The sequence below is a fragment of the Callospermophilus lateralis genome, chromosome 18, assembly GCF_048772815.1.
Source record: "Callospermophilus lateralis isolate mCalLat2 chromosome 18, mCalLat2.hap1, whole genome shotgun sequence".
Classification (NCBI taxonomy): Eukaryota; Metazoa; Chordata; class Mammalia; order Rodentia; family Sciuridae; genus Callospermophilus; species Callospermophilus lateralis.
In genome coordinates, this window is record NC_135322.1 from 7,285,809 (window position 1) to 7,303,466 (window position 17,658).

General features: G+C 50.0%; 2 protein-coding genes across 2 annotated transcripts; one reads left to right on the top strand and one right to left on the bottom strand.

The window, feature by feature from the left end:
• The first annotated feature begins 834 nt into the window (after positions 1-834).
• Lhb (luteinizing hormone subunit beta) lies at positions 835-1,865 on the top strand. The gene is made up of 3 exons (XM_076838969.1): positions 835-849; positions 1,211-1,378; positions 1,616-1,865. The coding sequence occupies exons 1-3, from the start codon at positions 835-837 to the stop codon at positions 1,856-1,858; spliced, it is 426 nt and encodes a 141-aa protein (XP_076695084.1). The 3' UTR covers positions 1,859-1,865.
• A 139-nt stretch (positions 1,866-2,004) lies between these two features.
• Positions 2,005-17,342, bottom strand: Ruvbl2 (RuvB like AAA ATPase 2). Its single transcript, XM_076838943.2, has 15 exons — positions 17,073-17,342; positions 13,570-13,624; positions 11,917-11,972; positions 11,113-11,254; positions 9,405-9,534; positions 9,175-9,241; positions 6,816-6,922; positions 6,633-6,726; positions 6,219-6,342; positions 5,774-5,868; positions 5,572-5,690; positions 3,351-3,470; positions 2,897-3,026; positions 2,246-2,360; positions 2,005-2,112 (listed from the first exon to the last, which is right to left on the bottom strand). The coding sequence occupies exons 1-15, from the start codon at positions 17,082-17,084 to the stop codon at positions 2,087-2,089; spliced, it is 1,392 nt and encodes a 463-aa protein (XP_076695058.1). The 5' UTR covers positions 17,085-17,342; the 3' UTR covers positions 2,005-2,086.
• Positions 17,343-17,658: the final 316 nt, after the last annotated feature.

Below are 17,658 nucleotides of genomic sequence, written 5' to 3' on the forward strand. Positions count from 1 at the left end.
AGGGACAAGTCCTCCGCAGAAGAGGGGGCGGGTCCTAATGTAGTCGATGAGTTAAATAACCTAAATCACACTCATTTCTGGGGCCTTAACCTCTGAGAATGTGGGTGTGGGGGAGATGCTCTGGCTGAATCTCTTGTGCGGCATCGGGAGGCGAGCGAGACCCCAACACAGAAATTTAGAAGCCCTCTTTGCATAGAATCTAATACTGAAGCTCCCCAACCCACTCCTGTTGGACTCTACCAGGGGAACCCTGTCTTTCAGCCTGTCCCAGTGCAGCAGAGTTGTGGCTTCAGCCAAGAGTCTACAGCCTTCCTCCTGTGATGGGCCCAGGGATTTTTTTTTTTTTTGGGGGGGGGGGGGGTTACAGGGAATTAAACTCAGGGGCATCCAACCACTGAGCCACATTCCCAGCCCTGTTTTGTATTTTATTTAGAGACAGGGTCACACTGAGTTCCTAACGCCTCACTTTTGCTGAGGCTGGTGATTCTCCTGTCTCAGCCTAAAGAGCCCCCTGGATTAACAGGCACGCACAACCACACCCAGCTGGCCCAGGAACTCTTGTATCCCACTTCCTGTGCTTCCAACAGGGACTAGGCTCAGGTCTGAGTCTGTGCCTTCACCATCACTGTGGTGACTCACCCCTGCAATCGGAGTCACCAAGTCACCAAGGGGAGGAGCAGAACACTCCTGTGCTTCCCTGACCTTGTCTGTCTCTCGCCCCCAGGGAGATTAGTGTCCAGGTTACCCCAGCTTGCTGCCACTGCCTAGTGGCCTTGCCGCCCCCACAACCTACAGGTATAAAGCCAGGTAGAGGAAGTAGGGGAGGCATCAAGAATGGAGATGCTCCAGGTAAGATTGTAGGGCCCTTGGGCACCTCCCAACTCTACCCAGGCCACAGTTGGCATAGAGGGAGTCTTGTGACCTGTGAAGGAAGCCTCTTTCTAGCAGGGTGACAACCAGCAGGCTTCCTGCAGGAGGGAAGTGGGTGGAGCACACCTGAGGGTAGGTATCTTAACAACTGGGGCATCTGGGGTCCCTTGGGATGTGGGGTGGACCCTGAAGGCCTGTATCAGGGATAGAGGATCAAAGCAGAGAATGTTCTGAGTGGAGATACTGGGCAGGGCCCCTGCTCCTGAATGTGTGTATTCAGGAGACTGGAGGGCAAGGGCTGAGGTCTCAGGCTGGGCCTGAGGCACTGGCCTTGTCCCAGGGGTTGCTGCTGTGGCTGCTGCTGAGCATGAGTGGGGTGTGGGCCTCTAGGGGGCCACTTCGGCCATTGTGTCGGCCTATCAACGCCACCCTGGCTGCTGAGCATGAGGCCTGCCCAGTCTGCATCACCTTCACCACCAGCATCTGTGCTGGCTACTGCCCCAGCATGGTGAGCTACCCAGCAGGCAGGACAGCAGTTCTGGCCTGAGGAGGGGGCTGCCACTTCAGTTGCACACCCACACAAGACCGGAGGTGGCAGCAGGGTGGATGGATGGTTTGGCATCTGGGGCAGGGGGATGGGAGTTAGTGCTGGGTGTGTGGAAAGGTGGTGGGTGATTTCATGGTCATCTGAGACCAAGACTTGATGCCAAGCAGATGCTTATTGTCGCCCACATCCTGCCCCCAGGTTCGGGTACTGCCAGCTGCCTTGCCGCCTGTGCCCCAGCCAGTGTGCACCTACCGTGAGCTGCGCTTCTCCTCCATCCGGCTCCCCGGCTGCCCGCCTGGTGTGGACCCCATAGTTTCCTTCCCAGTGGCCCTCAGCTGCCACTGTGGGCCCTGTCGCCTCAGCAGTTCTGACTGCGGGGGTCCCAGAGCTCAACCCTTGGCCTGTGACCTCCCCCACCTTCCAGGCCTCCTCTTCCTCTAAGGCCTCCCCTCCCAACTCACTGCCCACCCCAGCTTCTGGAGCCCACCCGTGCTCCAGTCCTCCCCTCCCAATAAAGGCTTCTCAATCTGCACTCCATAGGTGTCCTTCTGTGGGCTCAGGGCGGCACACACACAGCACACCTTGGGTTCAGTTTCAAAACCATTTTATACAAAGTCACAGTGTCAGAACTCTGGTAGAAAACAGGGGGGTACAGAGGCAGCATCCAGCTCAGGAGGTATCCATGGTTTCACCTTCTGTGGGGAAAAGGGAAGGAAGCCACCTGGTCAGTGTGGCCTGGAGACAGGGCCTGAGTTCTCCCACCAAGCTCCCCATGCTGCCCATCAAGAGCAACAGTGGGAGCACTGGGCACAGACTAGGGACACTCACTGAGCTCATTGAAGAGGAAGGCATCCTGGTACTCCTTCATGTACTGCGTGGAGCGGGACTCGTCCAGGAAGAGTGAGTAGACCCGCTTAATGTCGTCTACCTGCACCTCTGTGCCCTAAAAAGGGAGGGCAAGTCCTCAGTGGGCCTTCCCCAAGAGGCCCAGGGCACACAGACCCCAGCTCAAGCCACTGCCACATCCCAGACAACAGAGGCTGGCAGACAAGGGAGAGGATCCTGGGCCAGATCTCCTGGGTTCAAATCCGGCCTCAGCCACCTTTTGATGAGCAGACCAGCCTCTCTGTCCTTCAATTTCTTCCTCTGTGAGATGAACTTAGGATGTACTTATAATTAGTATTTACTGAGCACCTACTATGTGTCTGGACAAGAGATAAAGAAACAAACACTAAGTGGGGCTGGGGATATAGCTCAGTTAGTACAGTGCCTGCCTTGCATACATAAGGCCCTAGGTTCAATCTCCAGCTCTGCCAAAAAAAAAAAGAAAAAAGAAACAAGCAAACACTAAGGCACTAAGGATAAAAATTCCCTGCCTTTGAAAACATATACTCTGGGACTTAAGTCCCCACTGAAAGCCCTTGGAGGAGTGGGTCATTCATTCAATCTGGCCCCTGCTGGCTGACTCAGCTGGCTGACCTTGCGTTTCCGGCACACCAGGCTAGCAGCTGTGATGAGTTGGATAGCATAGCGCAGGGAAGTCTCCAATCCGATGCGGGTTAGCACTGTGTAGGCGTCTTCGCTCATCTCCACATCTTCCTCCTCACACCTGCAGGCGGGTGGGCAGGGGATAGACACTCAGCCAGAGCTGGGCCTCTGACTGCAGGATCCCCCTGGCTCTTCGCCCTTGGGGTACAAGTGGAGCATGAATCTCAGAACCACAGGTTGCTGAAGCTAGAAGAGCCACTGAGGCAGGGTGGGCCTGGACCTCCTGACCCTCAATCTAAGGCTTTCTTCCCCATATCAGTCACCGTATCTCCTCTGGGTCAGATGTCACTGCCAGGATGCCCCACTTAGACTTCTCTCCACAGGCCCAGGCAGGCCCCGCCCAACCTTACTAAAACAGGGAGGGCACGGGGGCCACCCAACTTACCGAATGCGGAGGATCTGCTTTGTGTCCTTCTCACTGTAGGGAGATGTGGAGACAATAAGCAGCCGGTCCAGTAGGTCAATGGGGATGCCATGGGGGCTCTGGTAGCTGGTACCCCGGATCCTGGGGAAGACGGCAGGAAGGGCTGTCAGGTGATGTTCCCAGAACCCAGCTCTCTGTTCCCATTACTCAAAATATTCCTACCTACCTATCCATCACAGCCCACTCTGTGGACTAAATACCACATAACCTTCAGCTCCTCGATTACATCACCTCCTGACTGCACAGCCTTCCCCAGCTGCGTCAATCCCCCGAGCACCCTCCTCAGCTGATCCTAGGTATCTACACCAGGGATTACTGGATCAAGGTCCCACTCCCTGCTCCACACAAAGCTCCAGAAAGAAAGGGACCATGCTGTCTTGTTCCCTGCTACACCTGGGCAGGTACAGGCCTGGCTCATGGTAAGTGACAGGAAATAAGGCAATTCTCAATACCCATGGCAGCTGCATTGTAAAGTCACTGGTAACATACAGAGCCACTGCTCCTGAGGAAAAAGGCAGGGTTAGGTCCCTGTGAGCCCTGGTCACCACACTATCACCAACCAATCATCACCAAGTCTCCATGAGAACATGCTTGGACCTCTCACACTGAGCTCCTAGCCAGCAGCACTGCCACTCATGTCTGCTTGAGGTCCGGTGCATACCTGCAAGGCTCATCCCAGCCTTCCGGTGCTTATGAATACTAAGTGCACCTCAGCACTAAGCTCGAGAGACTTTTTAACTGAAATCACCAAACAAGCACAAAGTGACAAACATGGCACTAAATTGTTCAGGAAAATGGCACTGGTTTACAACATGGGAGCTGAAACAAGCAGGCAGAGCCCAGCAGCTTTGGCTGAGATTGTGGCATCAGGAGGTTTCAATTTGCCACTCTGTGCACACCTGTGACAGAAAGAAGACCCTGAAAAATTGATTTGGGGATTATAGATACGTGTTAGCAAGCAAACAGATGCATGTGTTGGGGCTGTAGCTCAGTGGTAGAGCGCTTGCCTTGCACATGTGAAGTATTGGGTTCGATCCTCAGCACCACATAAAAATAAATAAATAAAGATATTGTGTCCATCTACCACTTAAAAAAAAATTAAAAGAAACAAAAAAATAGATTCATAAACACGGAATCTGCAAACTGGTCAGCATCCTCCCAATGCCCCGGAGGGTTCCAAACCCTGATCTGCAGCTGCTGCAAACACAGGGCTCAGAGCACCTCTTCAGGCTCTGATACAATTAGATGTACCACCATAACAAGTCACTGCTGGTCTGGTCTGCAAATTGAGGCTGAGCTGATATCTACCTTCTGATTTTCTTTTGGAGTTAGAAATGGGATCTGGGCCTTGCACACACTTAGCATATGTACAGCACTGAGCTAATTCCCAGCTTCCTCCTGAACTTCTCTGAAGGTTCAAGAAGTCCATCCAGGAATAGAGCCAGATAAAGCTGCCACTGCCTTGTGCAGCTGTGTCTCCCACTTCCCTTAGTGATACCACGCCCACATCCAGCTTCAGCTGGGCATGTGGCACTGGAGACAACACTCCCTGGGCTCCCTTGCAACCAGGCACAGCCAGGCACCCAAGCATGGAAGCACTGGGTACAGCCTCCAGACCAAATCCTCTTTCTTGCAGGCTGCCTGTTCGCCTCCTCCGTTCCTATTCCTGTGATTCCAAAGGTGGATGAGGTGGAGAGCAGAGCCAGCTGGGACCACAGTAGAATGCCAGTAACACCCTAGGGTAGAGGGTTTTACCTGAACGTTGTACCCTGTGTGTCTCAGGAACATTCCACAACTTCTTTAGGTAAAAAACAATACCAAGAATTTTGATGACTAAGTATTTAACTCTAAGTCACTTAATTGATTATAGAGGTTTATGCAGCATCTAAGATATCACTGTTCTTCCCAAATTTAAAAAGCCCTTGGAGTACCCCAGTGAGTGACCTGCAGCACTGGGCTATCTCTGCATGTAATCTGGGAACTGAAGCCTAAGGGCTACAGGAGCAGCAAGGCCTCCTTGTGGGGCAGAGCTGCCTGTGGCCCTGAACCATAGCCTAACTAGAAGGAAAAGTTCACCTTTCATGTGTGACCATTGTGGTACTGAGGGCCACTGTGCTGTCTCCCTGAGACTACTCCCGCCTAGAGCACCCTGTCACCAACATAAGCATCTGCAAGCACTCACCTTGTGATGCCACGGTTGGTGGCCATGATAAGGACAGGTGCCATGTCACTCTCCAGGGCCCGGTTGAGGAAGGAGAAGCTCTCAATGTCCAGCATGTGTACCTCATCGATGAATAGCACCTGGAAGCCATTGGGCACATGACACACTCACCATCTGTTTACCACACCTGCCCGGGACCCTGGCCACTGCTCTGGCCACTTACCCCAGGGATTATCTCTGCCTTGCCTTCCTCACGCCACTCAGCCACCTTGGCATTGATCTGCTCACGGACTTCTGACTTGATCTCCCCTGTGTCACCTGCAGGAGACAGGTGGCATCATGGAAATCAGAGAGGAGACAGGTCCAAGGCTGGAGGGTGGGCAAATAGAAAAAGATGGACGCCAGGGATGGACGAAGGCGAGAAAGACCAAGGTGGTAAAACAATCGAAGAACCAGAGAGTCTGAAATAGCACCAGAGAGGAAGGAAAGAGGACAGGGTCTGCCCATTTCATACCCCCTGAGAGAGAGACTTGGATGGCAATAACGGAGAAGAATGAACCAAACTCATTGAGAAAGAAGAACAGCAGACAGCTAGTAGGGGCCGAAGGAGAGAAAGTCAAGGAGCAGAGGTGTCTGAGGAAAGATGCCATGTCTAGGGTAGGGCTGACCTGAGAAGAGAGCCAGGAAGCCCTGGGTGCGGGAGTTGATGACATCGATCTCATGCAGGGACACAGTGTGCACCACCTCCTTGCGTTTCTGGAGCTCTCCATCTGGGCACTGCACAAACTTGGTCTACAGGGCAAGGGTGGGGTGTGAGGGCAGAGAAGGGCATGGTGGGCGTCGGTCTAAGGGAGACTAGGTCCTTGAAGAGTACTGATGGTTATGGGGTTCCCAAAGCTTTGGACACCATGGGCAGCCTGGGGCAATGCAGAGCTGCAGTGCTAGGCTGAGAGGTCCCAGCTACCCTAGGGTTAAGGGAACACCCAGGAGTACCAAAGGGATACAGGGTCAGGATGACAGCAGGGCTCCATGGGCTAAGGAGTGGGAGAGGAGATGGAAACATCTGAGGGCCCCATTTGCACCTGGGAGCCCATGGCGTCATAGTCACGGGCACGTGTGAAGGAGCGACCCAGCTTGGAGATCTTGCCTGTGGCCTTGTCGATGGTGATCACATCCCTGCAGGAGGAAGAACAGGAGTGAGGAAAGGAAAGGACCTAAACTTCCCCCAAAACTCCAGCTACTCAGTGCAGTCTCCAGCTGCTTACCCGGCCTGGACTTTGTCCTTGGTCAGTGACTCAATCATCTTGGTGCCCAGGTCGTAGATGGTTTCCATCTCTGTGGTCTTGAGGGTCAGCTTGCCCACCTTGGAACCCTGAGAAAGTGACAAGCCAGGGAAAGGGCTCAGAGAACTCTGATGTCACCATGAAGCTCCCTGCTCCTACTCTATTCACTATTTACCCAGCTCCAAACTGGGCAGGCAGCTTTTGGGGAGAGGGATGTACCCACTGCCTTGACATGGGGACACACAGGTTGGAGCTCGCCATGCAGAACCCTTTTGATATGTACAGCTCACTGTATGTTAATTACAATTCAACGAAGCTGTTCATAAATACAATAAACATAAGTTACTGAAACCAGTACCACAGGCCTAAAGTGGATCACAAGCTAACGTTCACTTCTCAACTCAAAAAAGGGTGAGATTTTGGTTCTTTTCAGATGCGGTCTCATCATGTTGCCCAAGCTAGTAGCAAACTTGTGAGCTCAAGTGATCCTCCAGCGACAGCCTCCTGAGCAGCTGGGACTGTAGGTGTGCCCAAGTCGGCTGGGAAAAAACCAGCTAAACAAAAAGGAGAAAAGAGAAATTTCACACCTCCTCCCCACAAGATAAGCTCAGTTAACACAGTCCCAGTTTTCCCCAGGGATCTGGACTATCTCTGCAGTCTGGAATTAAGCTGCAAGCGTTTTGTAGGGACATGAGGCAGGATTAAAGGCCAGGATTAAAGGAGGGAATAAAAAGGAGTTCTGGGCTTACTTGTTCCCCCCCCCCCCCCAGGGCCTCAAGCCAGGGCTGGCATTCTACCACCGCACTTCGCCACTGGGTTGACATTTTTCATGGGGAGGATACATCTGTGGACTTCTTTTACGACAAAAATCCGGTTTAAAGATTTACCTTGGAAATAGCTTTCCCCATATTTAAATATTTTGCCATATTTTTACCATTCAAAATTTAATTGGTAATACATGGAACTAATTTTAAAGGACTGTTTGTAGTTATTAAAACTGCAAGTTAATGTAGTGATGCGTTTTAAGTCTCCATTAAAAATGAGGAGCATATGAAAAAAGAAGAGGATGTATATATAAAACCGAAGACAAAGGTGACCAAGGATTAGGTCAATGGCTTGAAGTATATTTGAAGTTTTCTTTTTCTAAGGATTTTATTAGCAGTGGAGACAATATAAAAGATAACCACAAAAAGAGATGAACATCAAAAACATCACATAGAGCGGAAGCAGCCAGACACAAAGGGCCACAAACTGAACATGTCCATTTCCACGAAATGCCCAGAATAGGCAGTCCAGAGACAGGAGGCAGACCAATGGCTGCCAGGGTTGGGGGACAGGGAGAATGAGGACCCAATGCTTAGGGGACAGGTTCCTTTTAGGACTATGGAAAAGCTCTAGAACTAGATGGAGGTGATGGTCGCACAACAGTGTGAATGTACTAAGTGCCTCTGAATTTCCACTCTAAAATGGCTAATTTTGCATTATGTGATTTTATCTCAAAAAAAAAAAAAGGAAAGAGAGAAAACCTCAGGCAGGACAAACCATAGCATCTAAGAACTCCCAGCTGAAGACTCTTTTAAAAATGCTGCAAGAAGCAAATACAGAGAAGGATGGCCACCTCTGTGGCAGCCTTGGTGACGGAAGGGTTCTGATGGGCTAGCAAATTTAAGTTTTTTCTTAGGAGTGGTTATAGGGTATTTGTTTCATAATGATTTATTAGAATTCACACTTTTTAAAACATGTTTCTTTATACATGTTTTATTTATTTATTTATTTATTTATTTATTTATTTATTAAAGAAAGAGTGAGAGAGAGTGAGAAAGAGGGAGAGAGAGAGAGAATTTTAATATTTATTTTTTTTAGTATTTGGCGGACACAACATCTTTCTCAGTATGTGGTGCTGAGGACCGAACCCCGGCTGCACGCACGCTCAAGCCACATCCCCAGCCCACATGTTTTATTTATAACAGAAAATTTTTAGCTTAAAGAAAAGGGAGTGAACCACCTCTGTCTCAGAGGCTGGATGGGCACACCCTTGGGCACTAAGCTGTTTAAATCCCACAGAGCAGGTTTTAAAGCCTAACTGGTAGAAGTGAACTGTGAGAAAATTCCAGAACTCCTCTCTCATCGTTCCACTAGCCCAGTCTTAACAGCTCATCAGGTCCCTGGACAAGGGATAAACCACAGCCAATTCAACTAACCCCTGCAGCCGGTACTTGAATAGCTTTCACCTGTAGCTAGAATTTTCTATGGAATTCTGATCTTAGTACAGACCTGACAACCCTGCCCTCCAACCCCAGGGTGGAGGCGACCTCAGCCAGGAACACACTCACAGACTCACCGTCCCTGTGGCTGGCCGATCAATCTGGATCTCCACCACCTCCCCTTCGATGATCTCAGTCTCCTCCCTGGCCAGAGAGCAGACCTGAGGGCTCAGTCCAACACCTGGGCCCTCAGGAATCACCAGCTCCCACAGGCACTTGGGCAAAGGACAGCACCATAAATGGGTTGTCCCTTGGCCACTGGGAGCTGGGACAACCCTCCCACCCCGACAATGGGCCCAGCGCTCACTTGATGCGAACACCAATAGACCGGCGGAAGGCCTGTGTCAGCGCCTCGGTCTTGCTCATTTCCAGGGAGAAGATCTCACTGCCGGCGATAGCTGTGAACGGGGTGTCGGGGCCCAGTGCCTGGGCCATGCCTGGGAAGAAGCAGGCGGGTAGGCAGGTGGCTTCTGGCACCAGGTCCCCCACATCTCCTCCATGGCAAGTCGCTCCAAGGTCCACTTATTTGGGAAGCCACCCCTTCCACCTGCCACATTTCCCTTCCCCTTCTAATAGGGTCAAGAGCTTCTTCCATCTTATGCTACTTCTACCATAGCACACATCACCTAGAATGGGACCATGTCAAAGTGACCTCCTTAGATTGGAAGCTCCCTTAAGTCCAAGCCTTGGAGCTACGGGTCCTCAAGGTCTAGTCAAGGCCAGACACACCAGGGCAGCTGAGTGTCTCCTGCCTTTTCCTAACTGAAATCCTGGTTATCTGGATTCTCACTACCTAGCTCCACAGTCTGAGCACAGGTGGAATTGAGTGCAAAGAAAAGCAGGTCAAAGCAAGCCTCATAGAGCAGGTGGAGGCGCACAACAGTAATCCTGGCTGCTTGAGAGACGGAGACAGAAGGATCACAAGTTCAAGTCTGGCCTGAACAACTTAAGTAAGACTCTGCCTCAAAATAAGAAACAAAAAGGACTGGAGGCTGAGATAACTGAGTGGGTTTTTTGTTTGTTTGTTTTGGTATTAAGAATTGAACCCGGGGGTGATTTACTACTGAGCTGCATCCCCAGTTCTTCTTTTACTTTTTGAGACAGGGTCTTGCTAAATTGCTGAGTCTCAATAAGATGCTCAGGCTGGCTTTAAATTCGCAGTCCTCCTTTCTCAGCCTCCCAAGTCCCTGGGATGACACGCATGCATCCCATGCCTGGCTGAGTAGGTTCTGAAGGATGAGGTTCAACAAGATGAGATGGCTACTGAGTAAAGAGATCATGAATCATTAGTGGGCTGCTATAGGGACTGCTAACTGTCTATTCGACCATCTTCCTTTTCTTCCTCAGTTCTAGAATCCTCATTAAGGCAACAATAATCCAAATTCAAAAATCTAAAAATTAAACTTCCTTAATGGCTCAGTCTCCTTTGCAGCAGAGTGTGACCATAAGACCAATTTCTAGTCAAAAGTACATGGGATTTCTAAGAAAGTTGCCTCAAGGGGGTTAACTGTAGGAAGGTACACCTTCCTTCATACAATTCTTTTTCTTCCTCTGCTTGGGGAATAGCTGGGAAGGCTGGAGCATAGGTAGCCTTCTTAGAACACGAGGTGACTTTAACACACAAGCAAGTACAGAGAATGTTGAGGTAGGAAGATAGAAGACCTCATGGAACTGCTCAATAAGTCCTAAATGGCTACTTCAGGGCCTTCTATGTGAAAGAATGAACCCTGGATGTTTAAGCCACTCTGATTTTGGGTTGTCCATCAAATGCAGCTGAACCTGACCCTGACTTACATAGGAGGAATTATTTCACAGAGATCAGGAAAACTGCCCCATGAGGCCTTTTTTTTTTTTTAAATTTTTTTCCTTTTAAAAAATTTTTTTTCTTAGTTGTCGATAGATCTTTATTTTATTTATTTATACGTGGTGCCGAGAATCGAACCCAGTGCCTCACACATGCCAGGCAAGTGCGCTACCGCTGAGCCACAGTCCCAGCCCCCCATGAAGCCTCTTACCCATGGCAATGGCTGTCTTCCCAGTCCCCGGCTGGCCTGCAATGAGGACTGCCCGCCCAGCAATCTTCCCTTCTCGGATCATCTCCAGCACCACTCCGGCTGCCCGCCTGGCTGCCAGTTGACCCACCATGCCCTGGGAAGCCTGTAGGTGGGAGATGAGAGCGTGTGAGGTGACTTCCTACTGGGCCGCCACTGCATTTCTACTACATCCTGGTTAGTGAAATGAAAGCAGATGTCGGTGCCTGGGACTTCTGAAAAAAGAAAAATGGGAGCTGGGGTTGTGGCTCACTGGTAGAGCACTTGCCTTGAAAGTGTGAGGCACTGGGTTCGATTCTCAGCACCATATATAAATAAAAAATAAAGGTTCATCAACAATTAAAAAAAGGAAAAAAAAGAAAAGAAAAGAAAGACGTTTTCTCTACTTTAACTTAATAAAACTCCATGTGTGGCCGGGCACAGTGGCGCACACTTGTAATCCCAGAGGCTTGGGAGGCTAAGACAGGAGAATTGCAAGTTCAAAGGCAGCCTCAGCAACTGCGAGGCACTAAGCAACTCAGTGAGACCCTGTCTCTAAATAAATAAAATACAAAATAGGGCTGGGAATGTGGCTCAGTGGTTGAGTACCCCTGAGTTCAATCCCCAGTATCCCCCCAAAAAACCCCCCCATGTGTGATTGAATTTTATAAATATGTATTTAAAGTCTTGAAAGACCAGAACACAGTACCTAACATCCCCAGAGCCCTGTTGCCCACTGCCCAAGGCAGTGATGAAGCAGCCCTCACACCCCAGTCCCCTTTGCTCTACCTGCCGTGGCTCCAAGGCATCATCCAGCCCCAGTCCCCGGATGTGGGAGTGAGCACCTGTGTGTAGAGGCATAATCAGGAGACATGGTTACTGGCCAGCTTATGAGAACGCTTAGTGTGAGGTGAGGGGCTTCCCTCCAACCTCTGATATTCTTTTAGATCAAACAGGGGACCCAAATCTCCACCCCACCAAGAGGATGGATGAACATAAATGCTCAATTAACTGGAGCTGCTTCTAGGATATACTGTAGTTGGACTAAAATCACTGAGACCTGGTATACCACATAATCAGCTCAAGAACCCAACCATGAGGGTGAACAATTATAATTACTTGGTATTTATGGCTGACTATAGCACTGGCAATAGTTTCATTCCACAGTAGTTTCATTCCACATAACCCTGAGAAACAAGAGCTCGGGCTACTATCACCCAGGGAGCACTTCTGGAGATCAATGACAATAGTCCCAGGCCCTCCCACACAGGGGTGGATGGAGTGAACCCAGGTGTCAAGTTCTATGCCCCAGACCACACAGCCAGTGAGAGTGAAGACAGAACTCCAGTGCTTCACACCAGAATAGGGCCCAGCAAACTACAGCCTATGGGCTTTGCAAATAAAGTTTTATTGGAACATAGTTACACTGACTCGTTCACCAACTATGCTGCTTTTGCACTGTGGAAGTGTTGAGTAAGTTTCATGAAAGATTTTTCATTTAGCCCTTTAAGAAAAGATTTGCCAACCGCTGTGGTGGACTATAAGCATTAAACCGAAGCTACAAGGTGGTGCTAGTCTTTACCAGGTCCTCAGCTTCCAGCAAGACCTGGCCCTTTGATGGGTAAAGTACTCTTGATACCTACACAAGTGCTTCATACAGATTATCTTATTGAATTTTATGTTTACCAAGGTGAACTATCTTAGCTCCATTTTGCAGACAAGGAAACTGAAGCACGGAGAGATGAAGTCCCTAGCCACAAGCTCAGAAGTGGCAGAAGTTGAGCTCAGACTCTAGCAATAAGCTTCCAGAAGCCAAGCTCAGAGCCATAATCCCTTCCTGCCTTTCTCAGAGGCTCTGAATGAATGAGTTCAGTTTCTTTCCTCCAAAAGACGTTCATCTAGGGGCTGTACCTTGCTAGCCACTGTGCCTCAACTTTCTGCTCCTGGACCTGGCTGTTTGCGTGTGAGGTGGGCCAGTTACGTGGACACTCTGAGATTCAGTGACCTTAGCTAAAAACAGGACAACAGATCATTATGCACCTCCTAGGTTACTGAGAAGATTCCAAAGCACAGAGGCTCATGCAATTGAGATTGTCTGCTGAGCCTCTGCTCTGGAAACCCCGTGCTCGGACACAGGGAGGAATGAGCCAGACCTGGGCCCAACCCTCAGAGAGCACAGGCCCTGGTGTGTTCTTGGTGTGTGAAGCACATGGCTCAGGGTCAACCCCAGAAAGCTCCCAGTGGAGGGCCTCTTTTATGACTTCCAGGCAGGTACACCCAGGAGCCCACTGAGTAGCCAAGCATTAGCAACATAACTTGGGTTGGGGCCCCGTGTGGCCACCTATCTGACCCCACTCTGGAACTCAGGATCCTCCCTTATGGACAGGAGCAGGACATGTAGCAGGCAGGGTCTAGGTCCTGTTCCTGAGCTCAATCACTCACCAATGCGCTCGATCCTCGTCACATCACGGATCTCTGGGACTTTGGTTGTGGCTGCCTGGGGGTGTAGGAAGTTGTTATGAAGGAAACTTGTAGTCCCAGCTTTCTTCAGCTCCTCCTCTGTCCCTCCCTCCTGCCTCCCAGCAGAAATACCCCTTTGTTCCTTTACCTCATAGATAGGCATCAGACCAAACACCAGTCATTCTCACCCTTGAGCTGTCACCAACGACTAGGTGACTGACCCCACTAAACTGTTGAGTCCAAGAAGACAAGGACTCATTCACAGCTCTGTTCTCAGGGCCTATTACACATTCGGACCCAAGGAATTATCTGATGAATGAATGAAGTCGTCTCCATCCCCACTAATCATGTAGACGCCAGTGCAGAGCAGGCACAGAGCTGGAGGTGATCTGGCCCCAGCTGACTGACCAGCACCCTGGTCCCATGATGTCCCAGCTCTCTGCCATCAGATGTTGCACATGCTGGTTCTCAGTCCAGCCGCCTATTCTCTCCCCCTACCTCCCATTGAATAAGATCAAGTGTTACCCTCTAAGGGATGCCCTTCCTGACAACTGCCATTGCTGGACTAGTTTAAGGGCCTCTGGGTGCTCAGAAAGATGAAAGGACCTTGCTTGGAAATCCAATCACCCACTCACCCTCTGTAAGCTCTCACTCATAAGGAAGACTCTTGGATCAATGTTTTAGACTCCACTGATATGAGTCCATGAAGGGCACAGCCCACACCTCTCCTGTTCACCTCAGGCCTCAATGTTTGTGGCCTGAAGTGTACATCATTGAGCTCATGTAAAATCATGTGTGATGGGCTGGGGAAATAGCTCAGTGGCAAGAACACTTGCCCAGCACACGTGAGGCCCCTGAGTTTAATCCTCAGCACTGCAAACAAAAACCAAAACAAACAAAAAAGAAAAACATGAGGCCTCCTGTGTCTCCAGTTTGAGAAACCAGCACCATCCTTTCTCATTCGGGGTGGGACATGGCTCTCCTGGGACAATTCAAGACCCCCTGGAGAGCCACACAAAAAACATACATGAATGCTCATGGTAGCATTATTCACAACAGCCAAAAGGCGGACAGAACCCAAATGTCCATCAACTAATGAATGAAAAAAATATGGTCTACCCACAACAGAATACTATTCATTTATAAACAGGAATGATGTTTCAATACCTGCTATGATATTGATGAATTCTGAAAATACGTTAAGTGAATAAAGTTCCCACAGAAAAGACCACATGTCATATTCAGAATAGGCAAATCCATAGAGCAGATCAGTGGTTTCCTAGGGCCAGCGTGGGAGGTACAAGAAGATCAGAGGGTGCTCAGAAAGAGGTAAGGGGTTCTTATTTAGAATAACGAAAATGTTCTAAAATTGATTGTGGAGATGGTTGTGCAATTCTATCAATACACTAAAAGCCATAGCATAGTATACTCCAAATGTGTGAATTGTATGCTATATGAACTATATCTCAATAAAGATGTTTTAAAAAAAGAAACTCAGGTGGGAGACCCATGATTGTCTGTTATATTATTTTCTGACACTTCAGGCTATTTCATAATTTCCAATAAGGAAAAGGAAGACTAAGTAGCCAGCATCCAACCCAGCCTGTCAGCACCTGCCCCAACTCCTTCCTTTCCACAGCTCTTTCTTCTCTTTTCCCACCAGAGAAGGCAGACAGACATTATCTAGAGGAAGCTTCCTCTAGATGAAACCCTGGGTTGAGGCTTCCTGACCACATACATGGTCATAAGCCTTCTTCCTTGCTATGTGATCTTTTCTACCTACTTTCTCCTCTAGCAGGTTGCAACCCAGGAGCATGAGACACACTCCCTATCCCCTCCCCAAGCGCCTACCAGAAGGCTGGGAACACCCCTCACCCAAACACACAGATCCTTTATGGGGGTTGTGAGGGGAAGACATGGATCTAGGAATCCTAAACTTTGCTGTCCTGATATAAACAGACCTTTTGAGAGAAACTGCTCCTTACAAGGTCTTTTTTTTTTTTTAAAGAGAGAGAGAATTTTAATATTTATTTATTTTTTTAGTTTTCGGTGGACACAACATCTTTGTTTGTATATGGTGCTGAGGATCGAACCCGGGCCGCACGCATGCCAGGCGAGCGCGCTACCGCTTGAGCCACATCCCCAGCCCTACAAGGTCTTTTCCTTTCATTATAAGCTTCTATACCCTGCTGCCTGCTGGCCCCAGTGGGAACCAAGATCATTTAAAAACTCAGGACTAGAATTGGGTGTGTTGGTGCATGCTTGTAATCCCAGTGACTCGGGAGGCTGAAGTTGTAGGTCCAAAAGTTTGAGACCAGCCTGGCAACTTACTTCTCAAAATAAATAAAAAGGGCGGGGGATGTTGCTTTAGTGGTAGAAAACCTCTGGGTTCAATCCCTGATACCAAAAAAAGGACTCAATCCCCAGCACTACACACACACACACACACACACACACACACAAAAGCCTAGTACCAAAACAAAAACAATCACCAGTACTGGGCTAGGGTGTAGTTCAGAGGTAGAATACTTACCCAACACGCGTGAGGCCCTGGCTTTGATCCCAAGAATGCCCCCCAACACATACACACATGAAACTAACTCAGTAATCACCATCCAGTATTTCGTCTGCAGGATTTCACTGTCCTTTCCTTCTTCCCTATGGACCTTCTCCTCCTTGCCATAGTAACAGCAACACACTTAACACACTCCCCTGCCCTTCCTTAATCTTGATTGGGGGTCACCACAGGAACTGAGGCATCTGGAAGCCAAGCCTAACCCCCAAGTTCAAGCCGTATTATTTCATCACTCAGTTGTTCCTGGAGCACATGCCAGGTCTCAGCTCCTTGGGGTTCACATGTTCACCAAAACATTGCAGTAACAGTTTATTGAGCATTCACACAGAAACAAGTCCTGTATGACTTGCTGGAAAACAGCCAAAACGGTTCCATGGAAAGATCTCAACCTCTGGGATCTTCCCCATGGACACACTTTTGGATCTCAACACTCGTCCCGCTGAATGAGTTCATGCTCACAAGGACATAGGACACGTCCTCTTCTGCTCGTCCCCCTTGGAACACAGGGGCCACTCGCACCACAAATGGATTGGAACCCAAGATAACACAACCCTCAACAGCACCGGGGGAAAAGACTGCAGAACCGGCCCTGACTGTGCCCAGAGGATCCTGGGAATTGGAGTTCCCACCACGATGGGGGTCAGATCTGAGATTAAGGTATCCCAACCTATTATTTTCTCACTCCTTCAGACCCAGGAGCTTGAGAACTCGGCTGCTTCCTCCCTCTGACCTAGGGGTCCAGGCCTAGTCCTCCTCCCTCAGCCGGAGTCCCAGAATCCAGACTCCAGCCCACCTCCCTCAGACCCGGGGGTCCAGGCCCAGCACTCCTCCCTCAGACCAGGGTTCCGGGCCTCCCTGAGACTCGAGAGTGTGGGTTCGTGTCTCCCCTCTTCCACGCGCCAACACTTACCACGGTTGCCATGATGCTCACCAACCGCTACTGCCTTAGCGGAAACGGAAACGTGATCTGAGCGAGGGGTTTGGGCGCTCTAGGCTAGCAAGTCCTCCAAAGGTCTCGATGGTTCCTCTTAAGTAAGTAAACTCCGCTCGGAGGGCGGGACGGCACTGTCAGGGCCCGCCCATCAAGCGAGGCTGAACCGTAAGCCGGGTGTCCGGAACTCCGGGGTCCCTCCCAACTTCTCCTTGCTCCGCCTCCGCTACCCGCCCACTTCTTGCTGAGGCCGATTGCAAAATTCTTCACACCGCTTTTAGCAACCACACGTCCTCCACGCTCCGGTTCCTCTTTATCCCACCCTTTTCCTCCCCACTTTAGGGCCTCCAGCTTCAGATTGACAGATCTAAAAGCCAATCGTTTCCGTTAAGCGCAGCGAAAAGCCCCTCCCCTTGGAGCTCGCATCCACAATTACAGGGGTGGAGGCGCTGAACGAACCTGATCCGCTCCACCAATCAGGAGACGCGGAAGCCCCCGCCCCCCGGGCGCGGGCCAATGGCGCTAACTGGGGGCGGGCACCGCCTCCTGGTGGCCGCAAGGTTTC

Coding starts and splice junctions, on each gene's coding strand:
- Lhb (XM_076838969.1), top strand. Junction 1,379..1,615: donor CTGGCTACTGCCCCAGCATG/GTGAGCTACCCA, acceptor TCCTGCCCCCAG/GTTCGGGTACTGCCAGCTGC.
- Ruvbl2 (XM_076838943.2), bottom strand. Junction 9,535..11,112: donor GAAGACAGCCATTGCCATGG/GTAAGAGGCTTC, acceptor GCTTCTTCCCAG/GCATGGCCCAGGCACTGGGC. Junction 5,869..6,218: donor CTTCCTGGCTCTCTTCTCAG/GTCAGCCCTACC, acceptor TGTCTCCTGCAG/GTGACACAGGGGAGATCAAG.